The sequence below is a fragment of the Carlito syrichta genome, unplaced genomic scaffold, assembly GCF_000164805.1.
Source record: "Carlito syrichta isolate Samal-C Ts95f unplaced genomic scaffold, Tarsius_syrichta-2.0.1 Scaffold304507, whole genome shotgun sequence".
Classification (NCBI taxonomy): domain Eukaryota; kingdom Metazoa; phylum Chordata; class Mammalia; order Primates; family Tarsiidae; genus Carlito; species Carlito syrichta.
The window spans coordinates 177,471-193,057 of NW_007248603.1; the positions used below are offsets into that span (position 1 = coordinate 177,471).

Here is a 15,587-nt window from a genome sequence, read left to right on the forward strand (position 1 = left end):
AAAATAAAAAAATTACCAGGGCATAGTGGCATGAGTCTGTAGTCCCAGCCACTCTGAAGGCTGGGATGAAAGGATCAGTGGAGCCACAGAGGTCGAGGCTGTGGTGAGCCGTGATCATGCTGCTGCACTCCAGCCTTGGGTGACAGTGAGACTGAAAAAAAAAAAGTCTTAGAGTGCCATTTTTTCACCCTTCAGACTGACAAAGAGTTAGAAACTTTGATAACTGTTGGGACAAGGGTGTAGGAACACAGGCACTCTATACTGCTGGTGGAGAGTTCATCACTACAACCTCTTTGAAAGGTAATTGGTGATATTTACCAACTATACGTATCCTCTGACACAGCAGTTCTGGACAAGATAATTCATGGCAGCATAACCTGTAGTGGCAAAAGATGGCAACAACCTAAAATGTCCATCAATAGAAACTGGTTAAAGAATTATGACATATTGCCACCATGGAATACTTTAGTTATTAATGCTTGTTTATGTACAAAGTAGCCCTGAAACTATTTAGTAGAAACCAGGAACTATGGTGGCTTCTGGGAGCAGACTGGGCTGGGAGGGACTTTTCACTTGCCTTTTAGACCTTATGAATGATCTCTACCCACCTGCCAGCTGAAACCCAAACACACCAAACCAAAAAAAAAACTTTGCTGGCGGTAGAGGATGCACTAATAGGTTTTAACACATGGGAAACTTGAGATCAATCCTAGCCAGAGTGGACTTATAGGAATTATTTAGAGAAAGTTAGAGCCGAAGACCATCTGATCTTTCCTGCCACAAGGAAATGTATGGGAGGGGTGGGAGCAGGAATGCACCAAGAAGTCAGGAAGTCAAGACATTTGTTGGATAGACACTTTATTGAGGCTTACTTGTAGTAAAACATTCAACTCCTCAACACATACATTTGTTCTGGTGTTTTTCTCCCCCCCATGGAGATCACAGCATGATGCTCCAAGGCCTTCAGCCTCATCTATGTCAGTTTAGTCAATAGTTGCCTATTTGCTAGTTCTACTCATTAGAGAGAAGAGTCAAGAAAAATTTGTTCTTCACATCCCAAGTTAAGGGCTGCAGGATTGGTGACCCATTAGTGTAAAGTGCTTATGTTCAGTGCAAAAAGGGCAGATTCAGAAGGACAAGCAGATGCCAGGGAATGACGGTTTCCCGGGATACGGGTGTGTCCTATGACTCAGGAAGGAAAAGCTGAACTTCAGCCTGAAGTGATCTAGTGATGTCCTTACAGTCTTTCTCCTCAAAGGCCTTTGAGGACCTGAACTTTTAATCTGACAGAAGTCCAAGCGTGTTTATTATTTAAAAATGTGTGTCAAGGGGGATCCACAGGGTTTCTAAGCACCAGAGATACTGCCTTCAGTTCTCAGGTTCTGCTTGTCTCAGCAGCAAAGGTGAGATCCACAGGCCAAGCCCTAGCCAGTGAAGGCTCAGAGCCGCAGAGCTGTTCTTTGGCCTCCTCACTTGCAGATCCTGGTCACTGAGCGTGACAGACCCTTTCTCAAACACTGTCACATCTCAGGTGGGAAGCCAAGTCAGTGCACATTAAAGAAGCACCTAGCCTAGTTTCCACCACATGGATATGATCTAGTCACTGTCCCCTCGTTCTGCCTTGTCCACAGGCCCAGTTCTGAAGCCAGCCCTTGACTTCCTTTGTTAAAACAAAGACAAGAAGCACACTGCCCTCTCCAGGATCCTGGTGTCTGCATCTCCATGTGGTGGCCCTGAATGGACATAGGAGAGCAGAGAAAGTGGTTTCCTCACTAGTTCTAGGGGCACACCCAGGACTGTCACCTCAACAGGTAAAGCCTAGCCATTCAGCCTGGAATCCTGGCTGCCATTCCTCTCCCCAGACCCTCAAGAGGGAGTTGTGTTCTCTTGCCCCCCAGTTTTGCAGCAGGGACGTTCCTAAGAGCCAGCTCCGCTTGAGAGCAACCTCTCACATCCCTGTTGGGATGGCGCATCTTTCTCTCCTTCTGGGGGATGTGAAGAGGACCCTCCTGTTCCTGCCCATGTGCCAGCCTCTCAGACCTGTGTCAGCCTCTCAGACCTGATCATATGTGTGTGCACCCACAGCTTTTGGATGCCAGCACCTGAAAGCCCTTCTACACAGTCTACCTTCCAAAGACTCACTGGAAATCCTTGTGCTTGGGAGACAATACACCTGGAAAACAGCTATTCTATGGGTAGCACTTGCCCCAAAGCCATCTCTGAATTTTGGGAAAGGGAAAAAGGGGCAATCCTTTGGGTGTTGTTCTAGAATCCTCGGTAAAACCTCTCCAGTGAGAGGGCGCTACTACAGTCTGTCCACATGGGGGATCATACAAACAGGATGACCCAGGTCAAGAACCAAAACGCAGGGGAGGTTTTCAGAGTGGTGGGTCTAAAGTAAAGTGCCTCTTTTCATTTGTTCAGAAATGCTTGGGCGTAAACATGAGTGCATGGGGATATGGGCACATGTGCACACAAACAAACTCACTCACTCTGAGGTAGAAAGCACCGGCCATCTCCAGACAAACACACATAGATTCCAGAATTTTACAGAAACATGGCACTTGTGTGAGAGGTCCTGTCCTTGCCTGAGAAGGCAAAGAAAGGTCTGATCCAGCTCTTTCCAGCCTTGGGCAGAGCCAGAGAATCCCGCTCTGCGGGAGGAGACAGGTGGAAAGTATCACTGTCACTGCCATTGCCCAGTCCTTGGGCCACTCTTTCCTGGTCCCGCTGTGCAGTCTCACTTCCTGGAGCCTGAACCATGGGCACCCCGAGGGTGGCTTGTCAGAAGCCACTGGGCACAGATGTCTTGGACGACCGCATCTCCGCTGCTCTTGGCAGCCTGCTGCACCTGCTGGACCAGCATTGCGGCCCGAGAGTGCTCTTGCTTCACGGCGATCAGGTAGGCAGAACGCAGCTTGCAACATATCAGGTAGGCCCGGACCTGGCAGTCGGATGTAAGAGACAGTGGGAAGGAAACCGTCACTGGTGGCTCAAGGGCACAGCTGGGTCAGAGAGCTCAGGCAGATGAGCATCACCTCTCATCTATCAACTAGTAACTGGGCCCTTGCTTTTTATAGTATTATCACTACTCTTTAAGTATTCTGGGCAAAAGATATTACATGGTGCTATTTTATTTTATTTTATTTTATTTTTTTTGAGTTGGAGTCTCACTCTGTCGCCCAGACTGGAGTGCAGTGGCCGCTCCCGGCCACCGCAGCCTCGGCCTGCTGGGCTCCGGTGATCCTTCCGCCTCAGCCTTCCAAGTAGCTGGAACTACAGGTGCGCGCTACCACGCCCGGCTGATTTTTTGATTTATTGTAGAGATGAGGTCTCGCTGCCCAGGCGGGTCTCGAACCCGCGGGCTCAGGCAATCCACTCACCTCAGCCTCCCAAAGGCGCAGGATTACAGGCTGAGCCACCGAGCCCGGCTTACATGGTGCTATTTTATAGTGGAAGAAGTTATTACAAATAAGCTAAGAATTTAGAAAAGAAGGCAAGTGGGTAGCGGAGTCTGGCCTTTACCCACTGTCTCCGAGGCCCTCCTTCTAACTCTGTCAGGTGCCCCAGCTTCCTCCTGGCTTCAGAACCCACACTGCCACTGCCCACAGCTGTGATTTTATCATTATTTGGATGATTACCAGATGGATGTCTGTCTCCTTAAGCTTCAGGATGGCAAGAACAGTGACTGCTCTTTCTCCCTTCTGTACTCCTGGTGCCTATCACAGAGCTGGCAGGCAATGGGTGTTCAGAAAATATGCATTACATGAATGCACGAACCATCATGCCTTCCCTGCTAATGGACACAGATCCTCCTTCTCTCCTTTTCTTTTTCTTAAGACAGTTTTAATTCTTTACTCATCACTATACTAGTGAGGATTTATTTTTCTATTTTCAGCTTGCTGAATTTATAGGTTTTTTTGTTTTTGTCTTTTAGTCAGAGTCTCACTCTGTGGCCCAGGCTGGAGTGCAGTGGCATGACCAAAGCCCACTGCAGCCTCTACCTCCTGGGCTCCGGCAATCCTCCCAATTCAGGTTAACTGAGTAGCTGGGACTACTGTGTGCCACTACACCAGGCTAACTTTTGCATTTTTTGCTAAGATGAGTTCTCACTATGTCGCCTAGACTGGTCTCAAACTCCTGGGCTCAAGTGATTCTCCCACTTTGGCTTCTCAAAGTGCTGGGATTACGGGCGTAAGCTACCATGCCCAGCCTGAATTTTCTGTTTTCAACAGGAAACTTGGGGAGGAAAACACATACAATAGGAGAAGGTCTAATTAAGGTATAACCCTGGTTAGATCTGACTTGACTTCTCTTGTTTGGATCAGAGGTGACAGTTTCAGGTGTGTGTGTGTGTGTGTGTGTGTGTGTGTGTATCTCCCAGCTCGCCATCTCATGAAGCCTCAGCTTGGTGGAGGATGAGCACCCCTTCATTCCTCAGCCCCAGTCTCGCCAGCACTGCCCAACTAGCCAGTGCTCTAGGATGCTGGGCAGCGAGGCCCTCAGGAGCCACCCCAGAGCCTCGGTGAACAGCTGCCTTCCTGTAACAAAAGTCCCTGTGGGTGGGTGGCAAGGACTCTGCTTACTTCATGCATCAGTGCTCCATCTGTTTTTTGTTTTGGTCACTGAAATCTTTCTTTCCTGTCTGAGCTCAATTACAGATAATCCCCTCCAGCTAGAAGATGTTCTGAGGTCACTAGGTGACCTGGGTATCTACAAGCTGCCCTCGAAAACTGGCTCTGCCCAGGTCTTCAACTCCACTTAGCACCTGTGTATGCTAAGTACACAGCATAAGTTGTCAGGTCAAATTCCTACCAGAGGCTGGGTGCAGTGGCTCACACCTATAATTCCAGCATTCCAGGAGTCCGAAGCGGGAGGACTGCTTCAGCCCAGGAGTTCAAGACCAGCTTGGGCAACATAGTGAGACCTCATCTTAACAAAAAATACCAAAATTAGCCAGGCATGGTGATGTGCCTGTAGTCCCAGCTACTCTGGAGGATGAGATAGAAGAATTGCCTGAGCCTAGGAGGTTGAGGCCGCAGTGAGCTGTGACTGTGCCATGACTCCCGCCTGGGTGACAGAGTGGGATCCTGCCTCAAAAAAAAAAAAAAAAATTGCCACTAGTAGAACCAGAGCATTTTGCCAGAACATCTGGAATAGGAACTGAATGGAGCTGGGCTTTGGCAAGACCCCATGGTCTGAGACCACTTAAGTGCATCAGGACAGCTGTGGGAGGAAAAAACTCCAAGTACCAAGAACTGTCTAGATGTCAGTGCAAGACTTTCCTAGGAACAGAGCCTCTGTCTGGCTGAGTGGGAGGCTTCATGAAGGTGTGAAAAAGAACTACAGCCTGGGAATCAAGGGACCTGGGTGTCTGACCTGGTTGTTGGGGTCTCATTCTGGTTCTAGAAGACTAGTTCTCCACATTTCAGTGTCAGAATTTCATCCTAAGGATCTTATCAGGATGTCGTGGAAATAAATGAAGAGATGTTTAGAACATGTCTTTCTTGACCCCGTGACTGAAAAATGCCTGGTAAATTCAGGGACCGGCACTCTGCTAGGGAGGTATGTAAGGAAGCTCTTTGCCTGACACTAGTTTTCGTCATGAGGCACTCAGCTGCCAGACCATTTTTCTGCTGATGGCCTGGGTGGCTCAGACTGGCATGGTATGCCTGTGCCTCTCCTGGTCTGGGAGCCTCCTGCAGATGGCAGGAGGACCCATCCAGGGGTTAGTCACAAGTAGGGGCAGCTGGGGATACTTCTATTCTGGCAGCACTCCTCACAAGGGCAACTAAGCTAAGGTTTGCCAATTTCCAAAACGCCCCAGGGCACAGGCCCATTCTGAAGAACGAGACACTAGTGGACACTGTTGGTCAAAGGGCTGAGTGGGGCCCTTTGCCCTGCTGCTTACCTTGGGAAACTCACTCAGCTGGCCCACCTAAAGATGGATGTGAGGGACTTTCCTAGGGCTCTTGGAGGGAAAATAAAATGGAGACTCAAGAGCAGCCTCAGACACATTTGTCCTGGGGATAAAGAATATCTGTTCCCTCCCTTCTCTATCCCATCCCAGACCTGTTCCACCTCAGGATGACAAGGGAGCTAAGCTATGGGGTGTCTTGAGCTTTTGTGCGGAGCCAGGAAGAAAGGTGACAAGGCAAGACCGAGGAGCAGTCCAGGGTCTGGAGACGATTCTGCTCACCTTGTTGTCATCATTGTGAATTGCCTGGATCAGGCTCTCCAGTTCCTGTGCAGAACAGAAATACAACAGTTGTGAGAGAGAGAGAAGAGTCCCGCAGCCTAGGAGCCAAGGCCTAACCCAGGCTCAGCCCAGCCATCCTGGCTCTAGGATGCGAATGTCTGCGACTTTTCCTTTTTTTTCAAGAGATGGGGTCTTGCTATGTTGCCCAGGCTGGAGTGCATTGGCTATTCACAGGTGAGATCCCACTACTGATCAGCATGAGTTTCAACCTACTTTGTTTTTGTCCTGGGTTGATTGACCCTTCTTAGGTAATCTGGTGGTCCCTACTCCCAAGGGTCACTATATTGATGCTGAACTTAGTGCAGACACCCGATTGATACAGCACACTACAGCCCAGAACTCTGAGGCTCAAGCGATCCTCCTGCCTCAGCTTTCCAAGTAGCTGGGTCTACAGGCACCACCACCACGCCTGGCTGACTCTTCTTTTTAAACTCAACTCCTGCTACAAAAGCAGGAAAGGAAATCTAACCATAACACTAAGCTTGGGAATTTGGAGAGAAGAAACAGCTCCCAAGAGGCCAGTCCTTGGTCTTCATAAATGGATGTGGCTCTGGTCACCCCACAAAGCTGCCATAGAGAAACAATTTTGCAGGTAACATGACGCAAAGGCCACCTGGTTGCCCACCCTGACCTCAAGAATTGCAGGGAGAAGCTCACTTCCACTGGTTCACAGACTCTTCCAGATGCAGACATTATTAGATGACAGGCTGTTGAGGGCCACCTTCTAAGTACAGAGGTTATCATTATACATTTTCTTTACAGGGAAGGGTCGATTAGAGTGAGGTCATTATTGCAGAGGGGTCAGAGAGATAAAGGGATCTTGTAGAGTTTCAGGCACATTGTGGGGAACAGAAAAAGAAAGACACTGAGCTAGATGGAGGAGACGCGTGTGGGAAGCGCACACCTGGGGTGGAATTCTCTTGAATGCCTCCAGGCAGTTGAGGAGGATGGTGTCCCCATCACTTTTGGCTGCCACACCTGACTCACTGACACACTTGAGCAGCTGTCGGATCTCGCTGTATTTCTCCTTCTCCACCAGCTGCCGGGCAGCTCTGCAGTAGGTCGCTGCAGCATCCAGCTGGAAGTCCTAGAACAGAGCGTGGCACAATGGGTGGAGTGGGAACATTGACAGTGGGGAGGGAGGCCATGTTTTAAAAGCTCCCACCATGCTTGGTGTAGATAAGCCACACTGACGACAGTCACAATAGAAAACATGAATATAACAAATGAGAAACAATTCTAAGCTCCTTTTTGGTGTCAGGCAGACATTTAGGAAGCATCTATAAAACTGTAGCCTTAATATCTAAAATGGCACATCTCACTTCTTTCTGGGAAAAGAAAAAAAAAATATATATAGTTTGAGTTGGTGTCTCACTCTGTTGCCCAGGCTGGAGTGCAGTGGCACAATCACAGCTCACCACAGCTTCGGCCTCCTTGGCTCAGGCACTTCTTCCTTCTTAGCTTCCCATGTAGACGGGACTACAGGTTTGGGCTGCCACACCGAGCTAATTTTTTCATTGCTTTTATTGAGATGGAGTCTCGCTATATTGCCCAGGTTGGTCTTGAACTCCTGGGTTCAAGCAATTCTCCTGTCTTGGCCTCCCAAAGTGCTGGGATTACAGGCATGAACTATCATGTTTGACCTGAAGATATTCTTATCAGTTCCCAAGACTAGTTCATTTTCTCTCATGAGCCACCTTTCCCTTGGAAAATGGGTACTGGGGACTGGAATCTGCTGCCCTGGTCACCTGGTGCTCTGTGAAGAGGCAGGTGCTTTTGTTTACAGAAATAGACAACTCACCGAAAGACAGATTTGCTGAAAACTGCCAGATAACTCCCTTAAACCTGGTAGAGAATAACCCTTAAGCCACTAAGCCTGGGTGGAGCTGTCCATCTGCCTGCTATCAGGGTCTCTGTGTGTGAAGACCCTATACTGAACATGACTGATCACTGATGAAGCCGCTGACCTGAGACATGTGCCATGTGTCCAGTGCCCTACCTGCCTTGGGCGGCAGCAACCTCCGCTGGCTCCCGGGGTGTCTGTGTGGAACTGTGGGGTGGGGCTGGGGGAGTCTGGAGAGACTCTGACCCTTGTGGCTTCAGCGCCCTGCTCCAACCCCAGTGCCCAGCCTTACCTGTGTCCTTTTGCCACAAGCAATAGAAAATGTACTCCTTGAGCCCGCTCCTAACCACACAGAGGACAGAGGGACAGGCCTTGGGGCCAGTGGGGAGACTTGGGCACCCCCTCCAGCCATGCTCCCCTGGGAGGCAAGCGGTGTTCAGTAGGGAAATTGCTGTGGGGAACTGTCCTAAACTTGGCTTCCGGTATTCATTTGCTGGCTTGTGAGGAATTTGTCATTGGTTGCTTGGCTTTTGGCAGAGTGGCCTGGAGTCTTGAATCTGACCCAGTTCTATAATAGCCACCTCTTTGATTTCATCCCTAATGTACATGTAAATCTGCTTTTCTTGGGATAAGAATTTTCTAAAGAATAATCTCTCCCGGAACTGTGGTCAGGTGCTGACTACCCTTGGTATAATCTTGAGTAATCCAAGTCATACCTGCAGAACACGGAATGCAATTCCAAAGCCATCTTCTACATTTTTACCTCCCAGCATGACCTGAAAACAAGAGGAACACATGCTTAAAAAAGCAATAATTACTAGAGTAGCCCCTCAATCAGGAATGGGGCCCCCATGTATTCAATTATCCAACAAATACTTGTTGAGACTCGGCTAAGTGCTGGGCACTAGGGATACAAGAGTGATCAGAATGGACTTGTCCCAGGCTGCTGTGGCTCCCATTCTAATGGGAAGGCAGCTGTTAAGCAAACAACTGAAATAACAAGTAGACAATTACAACTGTGATAAGTATTCTGACAGACAAGAATAGAATGCTTGAGGTCTGAAACATTGCACATACCTTGCAGGCAACGTCCATTTTCATGTGGTTGTTTCCAAACAAGGTTGGCAGAGGCAAAGTGGTGATTTGAGAGGTCCCAGCACTTTCGCACCGATGTAAGAACCTGGTCACTTCCATTTGCAGCTGCAGTGTGTTCATGTGCCTACAGGGACAGGACATGCACAGTCTAGTCTCAGGAGGGGCCTCAGGAGAAAGTGGACTGGGACTAAGACACTGAGAAGTCAGAATAACATGGCACCAGAAAATGCAAAAGAGGGCTGTTACAGTGGCTCACATCTGTAATCCCAGCAGTTTGGGAGGCCAAGGTGGGAGAATGGCTTGAGCCCAGAAGTTCGAGACAAGCCTGGGCAACACAGTGAGATCTCATCTCTCAAAAATTAAAAAAAATTAGCCAGTAGTGGTGGTGCATGCCTCCCAGTTACTTGGGAGGCTGAGGTGGGAGGACTGTTTGAGCCTAGGAGGTCAAGGCTACAGTGAGCCAGAATCAAGCCACTGCACTTCAGCCTGGGAGACAGGAAGACCCTGTGTCAAAGAAAAAAAAAGGCAAAAGAAATGATGTGTAAGGAAAAGACACCCCCAGTGTCAAGGTGCTCCATGGAGCTGGATGAGGCCCAGTTAATTAATCAGTAAGTATTCATTGAGCACTTACGTGCCAGGTACCACAACAGAGGTTAAGGATCGTGAACTCTGCCCACATAGTTTATAGGCTAGAGGAGAGGTGAGTAGTACACAAAGACAATACTTAGCAGTGAGGCCTATGAAGGAAATCAATGGTGGGAAGGAGCCTTTATTTTAGACATTATATTCTAAGCAGAGGGATCAGCAAGTGGAAAAGCTGACAAGAAGGACTTGGGTGTGTTGAGGACCCTCAGGGGCGGGGATTGGTGTTTAGCAAGGATGAAGAGAGTAGCAGGAGATGAAGATGGTGCCATCAGCTGGGGCCAGAACACGCAGGACCTTTTTGCCTATTGTAAGCAGTTGGAGTTGAGTCTGATTGTAGCCTGGAATCCCAATGCTCACTCCACTCCCCTTGGCCCTACAAGCTCCTCCCTAGGCTTTCCTGGCTTCTACTAGACACCGTCACCCAGGGATGATTCTTTCAGAGTTTTTTTTTTTTTGAGTTAGATTCTTGCTCTGTCACCCAGGCTGGAGTGCAGTAGTAAGACTGCAACCTTGACTTCCTAGGTTCAGGCAATCTTCCCACCTCAGCCTCCTGAGTAGCTGGGACCACAGGTGCATATCACCATGCCTGGCTAATTTTTTGATTTTTTTGTAGAGACGAGGTCTTGCTTTGTTGTCCAGGTTAGTCCCAAGCTCCTGGGTTCAAGTAATATTCCCTGCTTGGCCTCCCAAATTGCTGGGATTATAGGTGTGAGCCTCCATGCCTGGCCTAGGTTTTTTTTTTTTTTTTAAGGATTCAGGCAGTGGGCAAGAGTAGCTTTACCATGACAGACATTCAGTTTCAGCCTTTCTGCCCTGCACTCATGGTCCCCTGAACCTCAAGCTACCTTGACACATCAGCTGCAGTCATCTTCTTTCGGAAGAAGGTGGTTTTCTTCCTTCCAGAGCTGCGAGACGTTTCTTGGAGGTAGATCTTCAAGTGGTCCTTGGCCTTCAGCAGCCAGGAGAGTTTCTCTCCCAGTTCCGTGTATGACTTGGCTTTGTGACTGAAGAACCGAATACAGGTCATGGCGGCCCGGACTTGGTCCTAGGAGAGATAAATGAATGGTTGGGACAAAGGAGTTTAAGGATGCTGGAGGGTAGGGTGTGATGGAAGTTCCGATCTGATTTCCACCCACAGTCTGGTGGCCAGCACCCAGTCCTGTCACCAGCTGGACTGCTATTTTGTGCCCGTCACTCCAAGCCCATGGAGATCCTCCAGTGTGCTGACTGGTGGAGCTCTTGGGTAGCAGATCATTCCACCACTGAAGAGCACTGAAGACAAGATCCTCCTGACTCTCCAGTCAGACTGGCTCCTCTCTTACTTTGGCACTGAGTAACTCGATTTCTCTGTAATTTGGTATTGGCAATCCTTAGACTGGAGGAACTTGTTTCTTTTCCCTTCTTCCATTTTCTCTAAAAACACTTATTTTTCCATCATCTCTTATGAATTCTACATTCATGTCTCATGCTTAATTTGGGACTACCAAATACTTCTTTTTTACCTCTACATTCCTTGAGTTCTGAAGAGAGTCATTGCTGACAAGATTACAGTTTGCCTCTAAATTTAGGAAGGAAACCCTAACATCATTTCACAATGCTGGGCCAGGCACGGTGGCTCACACCTGTAATCCCAGCAATTTGGGAGGCTGAGGCGGGAGGACTGCTTGAGGTCAGGAGTTTGAGACCAGCCTGGGTAATACAGCGAGACCCCATCTCTATGAACAATTAAAAAAAAAAAGCCAGGTGTGGTAGCATGCACCCGTAGTTTCAGCTACTAGAGAGGCTGAGGTTGGAGGATTGCTTGAGCCCAGGAGTTTGAGGCTGAAGTGAACTATGATCATACCACTATACTCCAGCCTGGATGACAAAGAGACCCTGTCCCTCCCAACCGCCCCCCAAAAAGCAACAGCATCATGGGTTTGCTCTAGGGTCAAACAGCAAGGCCAGGGACCAAAGGATGGTTTTGTTTCCTCATCTTGCAGTTTCCCCAGCAAGGCTGGGCATCAGTGACAGAGGTGGAACGCAGGAAGGGGCTGCCATTACCTTCATAAACTGCTGCAGCTCGTACAGAACGTGGTAGTAGTTCTTCTTCTGTAAATGCTGGCAGGCAGCAATCAAGTACTTTCCCCAGCTCTCCAAGGTTGGGTCGATGGACTCTAGCAAGTTTTCTAAAGTGTGCAGCTTCCCACTTTGATAACTTGGCTGGAAAATGCCTTCTATGAAGACTTCCGGAGGGCTCTCCTGGAGCAGGGCAGGGAGATAAGTCAGACGTCTTGAGCCTGGGTCTAGTGCTGCCTGGGATCCACTCTCAACTCCCTTCCCCTTGCAGACCTTCAGCCTCCTCCCACAGCAGTGCTCCTTAACCTTCTGTGGGTCACAGATATCTGCCGGAATCTCACTCTAGTGACTGATGTCTCTGCTCCTTTTTCAGAAAAGCCCCCCAAAGGGGTTACCTGTATTCACTGCCTCTGACCCCCACCTGTGGTTTCCCTCTCAAGCCAACTCTCATTTAGCTTTTGTACCCACAACTCCACTGAAACTGCCCCTCAGGTTACCAGTGACCACCAGACTGTTCAATCTCTCAGTTCATTCTTGGTCCTCATTCTCTACCTGACCTAGCGGCAGATTTTGACACAGCTGATGGCTTCTTCTTCCTTGACAATTTTTTTAAAATTTAATTTTTATTTACTTATTATTTTTGTTTTTTATTTTTTTGAGTTGAAGTCTTACTCTGTCGCCCAGACTGGAGTGCAGTGGCCGCTCCTGGCCACCGCAGCCTCGACCTGCTGGGCTCCGGGGATCCTTCCGCCTCAGCCTTCCAAGTAGCCAGAACTACAGTCTCGCGCTATCATGCCTGGCTAATTTTTATTTTTAACTGAGAAAAACTTTCCTTTTTTTCCTCCAGGAACACTGCTTTCTCCAGGTTTCCCTCCCAGTCTCTGGCTGCTCCTTGTCACTTTCCTTTGTGGATCCCTCTGGAGGGGGCTGCTCTCTTTTCTGTTTGCATTCACTCTTGGTGATTTCATTCTGTCTCATGGCTTCACATGCTGTGTATTTGCTGATGATGCCTAAATACCTGTCTCCAGACTATTCATTCCTGCTGAACTCCAGAACTGCACATCCAGCTTATATCTGCCTACCTACTGGACACGTGCTCTTGGGCATCCAACAGACCTTCTACATCCACACCTGCATTTCTGATTGTCCCTCAAAAACTGCGCTTCCCAGTTTTCCCATTCTCAGATGGTAACACCATTCTTCTAGTTGTTCAGGCCAAAAACCTTGGAGTCATCTCCTTCATACTCCTACTCCAAATTCATTGGCAAATCCTACTGGCTGTCCTGCTGCAGCACACAGAGTGTCTGGCTGCTTCACACCACCCCTTGGATCATGCAGGCCCCAGCCGCCACCATCATTTGCCTGGGTTACTGCAACACCTCTTCCCTGGTCGACCAGCTCCCACCCCTGCCTCTTTCCTGTCTAATGCCAATACATCAACCTGAGTGATTCTGCTAAAACATAACAAGCCAGAGCACATGAGTCCCCTGCTCATGGTCTTCCAGGGGATCTGTCCACAGGGTGTGACGTGACTGGTCTGTCACCTTTTTGACCTTCCTGCTCTTCTCCTGTCCCAGAGGACTCCGTTCTAGCCACCCCGACCTTTCCTTGTCATGTCCTCTGCCCGGACTGCGTGTTCTCCGTAGATCTGTGTAACTCACTCTCATATCCTCCAGTTCTTCCCTCAGATGTCACCTTCCCTGGGTGCCCAAAGCTGCACAAGCCACCCTTCCTACTGCCCAGCTTTCTTTTTCTTCTTCTTATTCAGCGCCTACACTAGACACTTTATTTTCTGTGTTTATTGCCTCTCTCTCTACTATAATGTACATTTTATGGGGGAGATATTTTTGTCTGTTTCTTCACTGCCGTATCCCTAGAACCTGGAATAGTCCTTGGCTATTTAATATTTATTAGATAAAATAATGAAACTTTGTTGGATAAATGAATAAGTGACAGGCGTTATGGACTGATCCCTCAGGAAAGGGTGCATACACGTTAACTTCCCTGCTTCTGAAACTCACCTGTGGTTCAGAGACTCTAACTCATAAATCTCCATTCCACAGTCAGAGAAAAGAAAGAGATGATTTTGGCATTTAGACTTTGGGTGAGGAGTAACCGATGGAGAGTAAAGGGTGGCTATAAACTCATGGTGGGCATGAGCTGTTAAAAGCAGAGAGGATCTGGGCTCTGGGGGCATCCTTTCCTGATTCAGGCGGTTCCTGAGAAAATCAGACCTAACCTAAAAGTTGCAGGTCACATTTAAGAAGCGGTACATCAGTTCCATAGGAAAGACAGAATTCCTCAGAGGGGCAGCACCTCAAGAACTTCTATCTCATCCATCCATCTATCCATCCACTCATTCACAACTGGTACCAGGCCAGGTGCCTGAATACACAGACATGTAAAATACAGGCTTTCTCGGACCAGATGGGAAGGCTCGACTTTAAACAAACAGAGGCAATCGGTGGGATAAATGCAGCACCAGCAACGGTGGTGCAGAGGTGATGAATGCTGCTTGAGTGTTCTGTGAATACACAACAGAGGGTCTGAAAGGATACTGAAAGATGAACAGGAAGTTTCCGAGAAAACAAGATGGCGTTCTAGAGGGAATGGTACTTAAAGACTCATGGAGATAAGGCGGTGCATGGCGGTGGAATGCTATGTAGCTATAAAGAAGAACAAAATCATGGACTTTGCAGCAACATGGATGCAGCTGGAGAGCATCACACTAAGTGAACGATCACAGAAGCAAAGAAACGAATACTGCATGTTCTCACTCATAAATGGGCCCTGATCACCGGTCATATGAGCATAGGGGTAGGATCAGTAGATGCTGGACACTGCTAGGGGAGGGAGGGAGGAAGTAGGCACGTGGCATCATACTGGGTGCCTGGTCCACTATCAGGGGGAGAGAGGGCCAGCTAGAAGCCCAAAACTTCACCTGCATGCAGCCTGTTTATGTCGAAAACCCCACTTGTATCCCACAACTCTACTACTACTACTACTACTACTACTACTACTACTAAGAAGAAGAAGAAGAAGAAGAAGAAAGTGCATGATATAGTCAGGAAAATTTCAATACTTTGATGAGTTTGGACTGTAGGGTCCAGGTAGGGCTTAGGGTTAAAATGAACTGGGGAAGTAAGGGGCCTGATCCTGGTGGGTCGTGCTCAGGAGTTTGCACTTCATCCTGTGGCTGTGGGGATCCACTGAAGGCCTTCTTGGGAGGGAAATAAATGAGTGTGCTTCTGTCTTAGAAAGCGCCCTCTGGGGGCGGTGTGGGCAAAGGGGAAAAACGCACAGAGAAAAGGCTAGAAGCAGAACACCTTCCACACCCATGACACTCAGGTGTAATTTCCACAAGGTTATTTTTTCCTGCTGTCCCTACCTGTTTGAGAATTAAGGTAAGATCTTTCAGCTCAAGGGTGACTGTGATTACGGGAGATAAAAAGAAGGCTTCTTTCTGAGTTCTGACAAAGTAAAGCAAGGGCAATGCTATCATCAGCTTATGTCAAGTTGATGTAAGTAAGCAGCTTAACTCTCTGGATTACGGCTGCCAGAGAGAACGGAACCGGGTGGTTTCTGTAACCCATTCAGGATTGAGGTATCTCTACCTCAAAACTCAGTTGGAAACTGAGAAGGAAAAAAAGTTACCACTCTAAATAACATGACTTTTCCATTATTCTT

General features: G+C 48.4%; 1 protein-coding gene across 1 annotated transcript in view; it reads right to left on the minus strand.

Annotated features, from left to right (window-relative positions):
* Positions 1 to 2,533: 2,533 nt before the first annotated feature.
* The window catches only part of ZFYVE26 (zinc finger FYVE-type containing 26), a 74,076-nt gene continuing 61,022 nt past the window's right edge, over positions 2,534 to 15,587 (minus strand). The window contains exons 36-42 of the mRNA XM_008060068.2: positions 11,886 to 12,083; positions 10,688 to 10,887; positions 9,180 to 9,321; positions 8,819 to 8,878; positions 7,164 to 7,346; positions 6,200 to 6,244; positions 2,534 to 2,944 (exon numbers count right to left, since the gene is read on the minus strand). Coding sequence (XP_008058259.1) covers positions 2,741 to 2,944; positions 6,200 to 6,244; positions 7,164 to 7,346; positions 8,819 to 8,878; positions 9,180 to 9,321; positions 10,688 to 10,887; positions 11,886 to 12,083 — 1,032 coding nt within the window. The 3' untranslated portion in view covers positions 2,534 to 2,740. The remainder of the gene's footprint in view (positions 2,945 to 6,199; positions 6,245 to 7,163; positions 7,347 to 8,818; positions 8,879 to 9,179; positions 9,322 to 10,687; positions 10,888 to 11,885; positions 12,084 to 15,587) is intronic.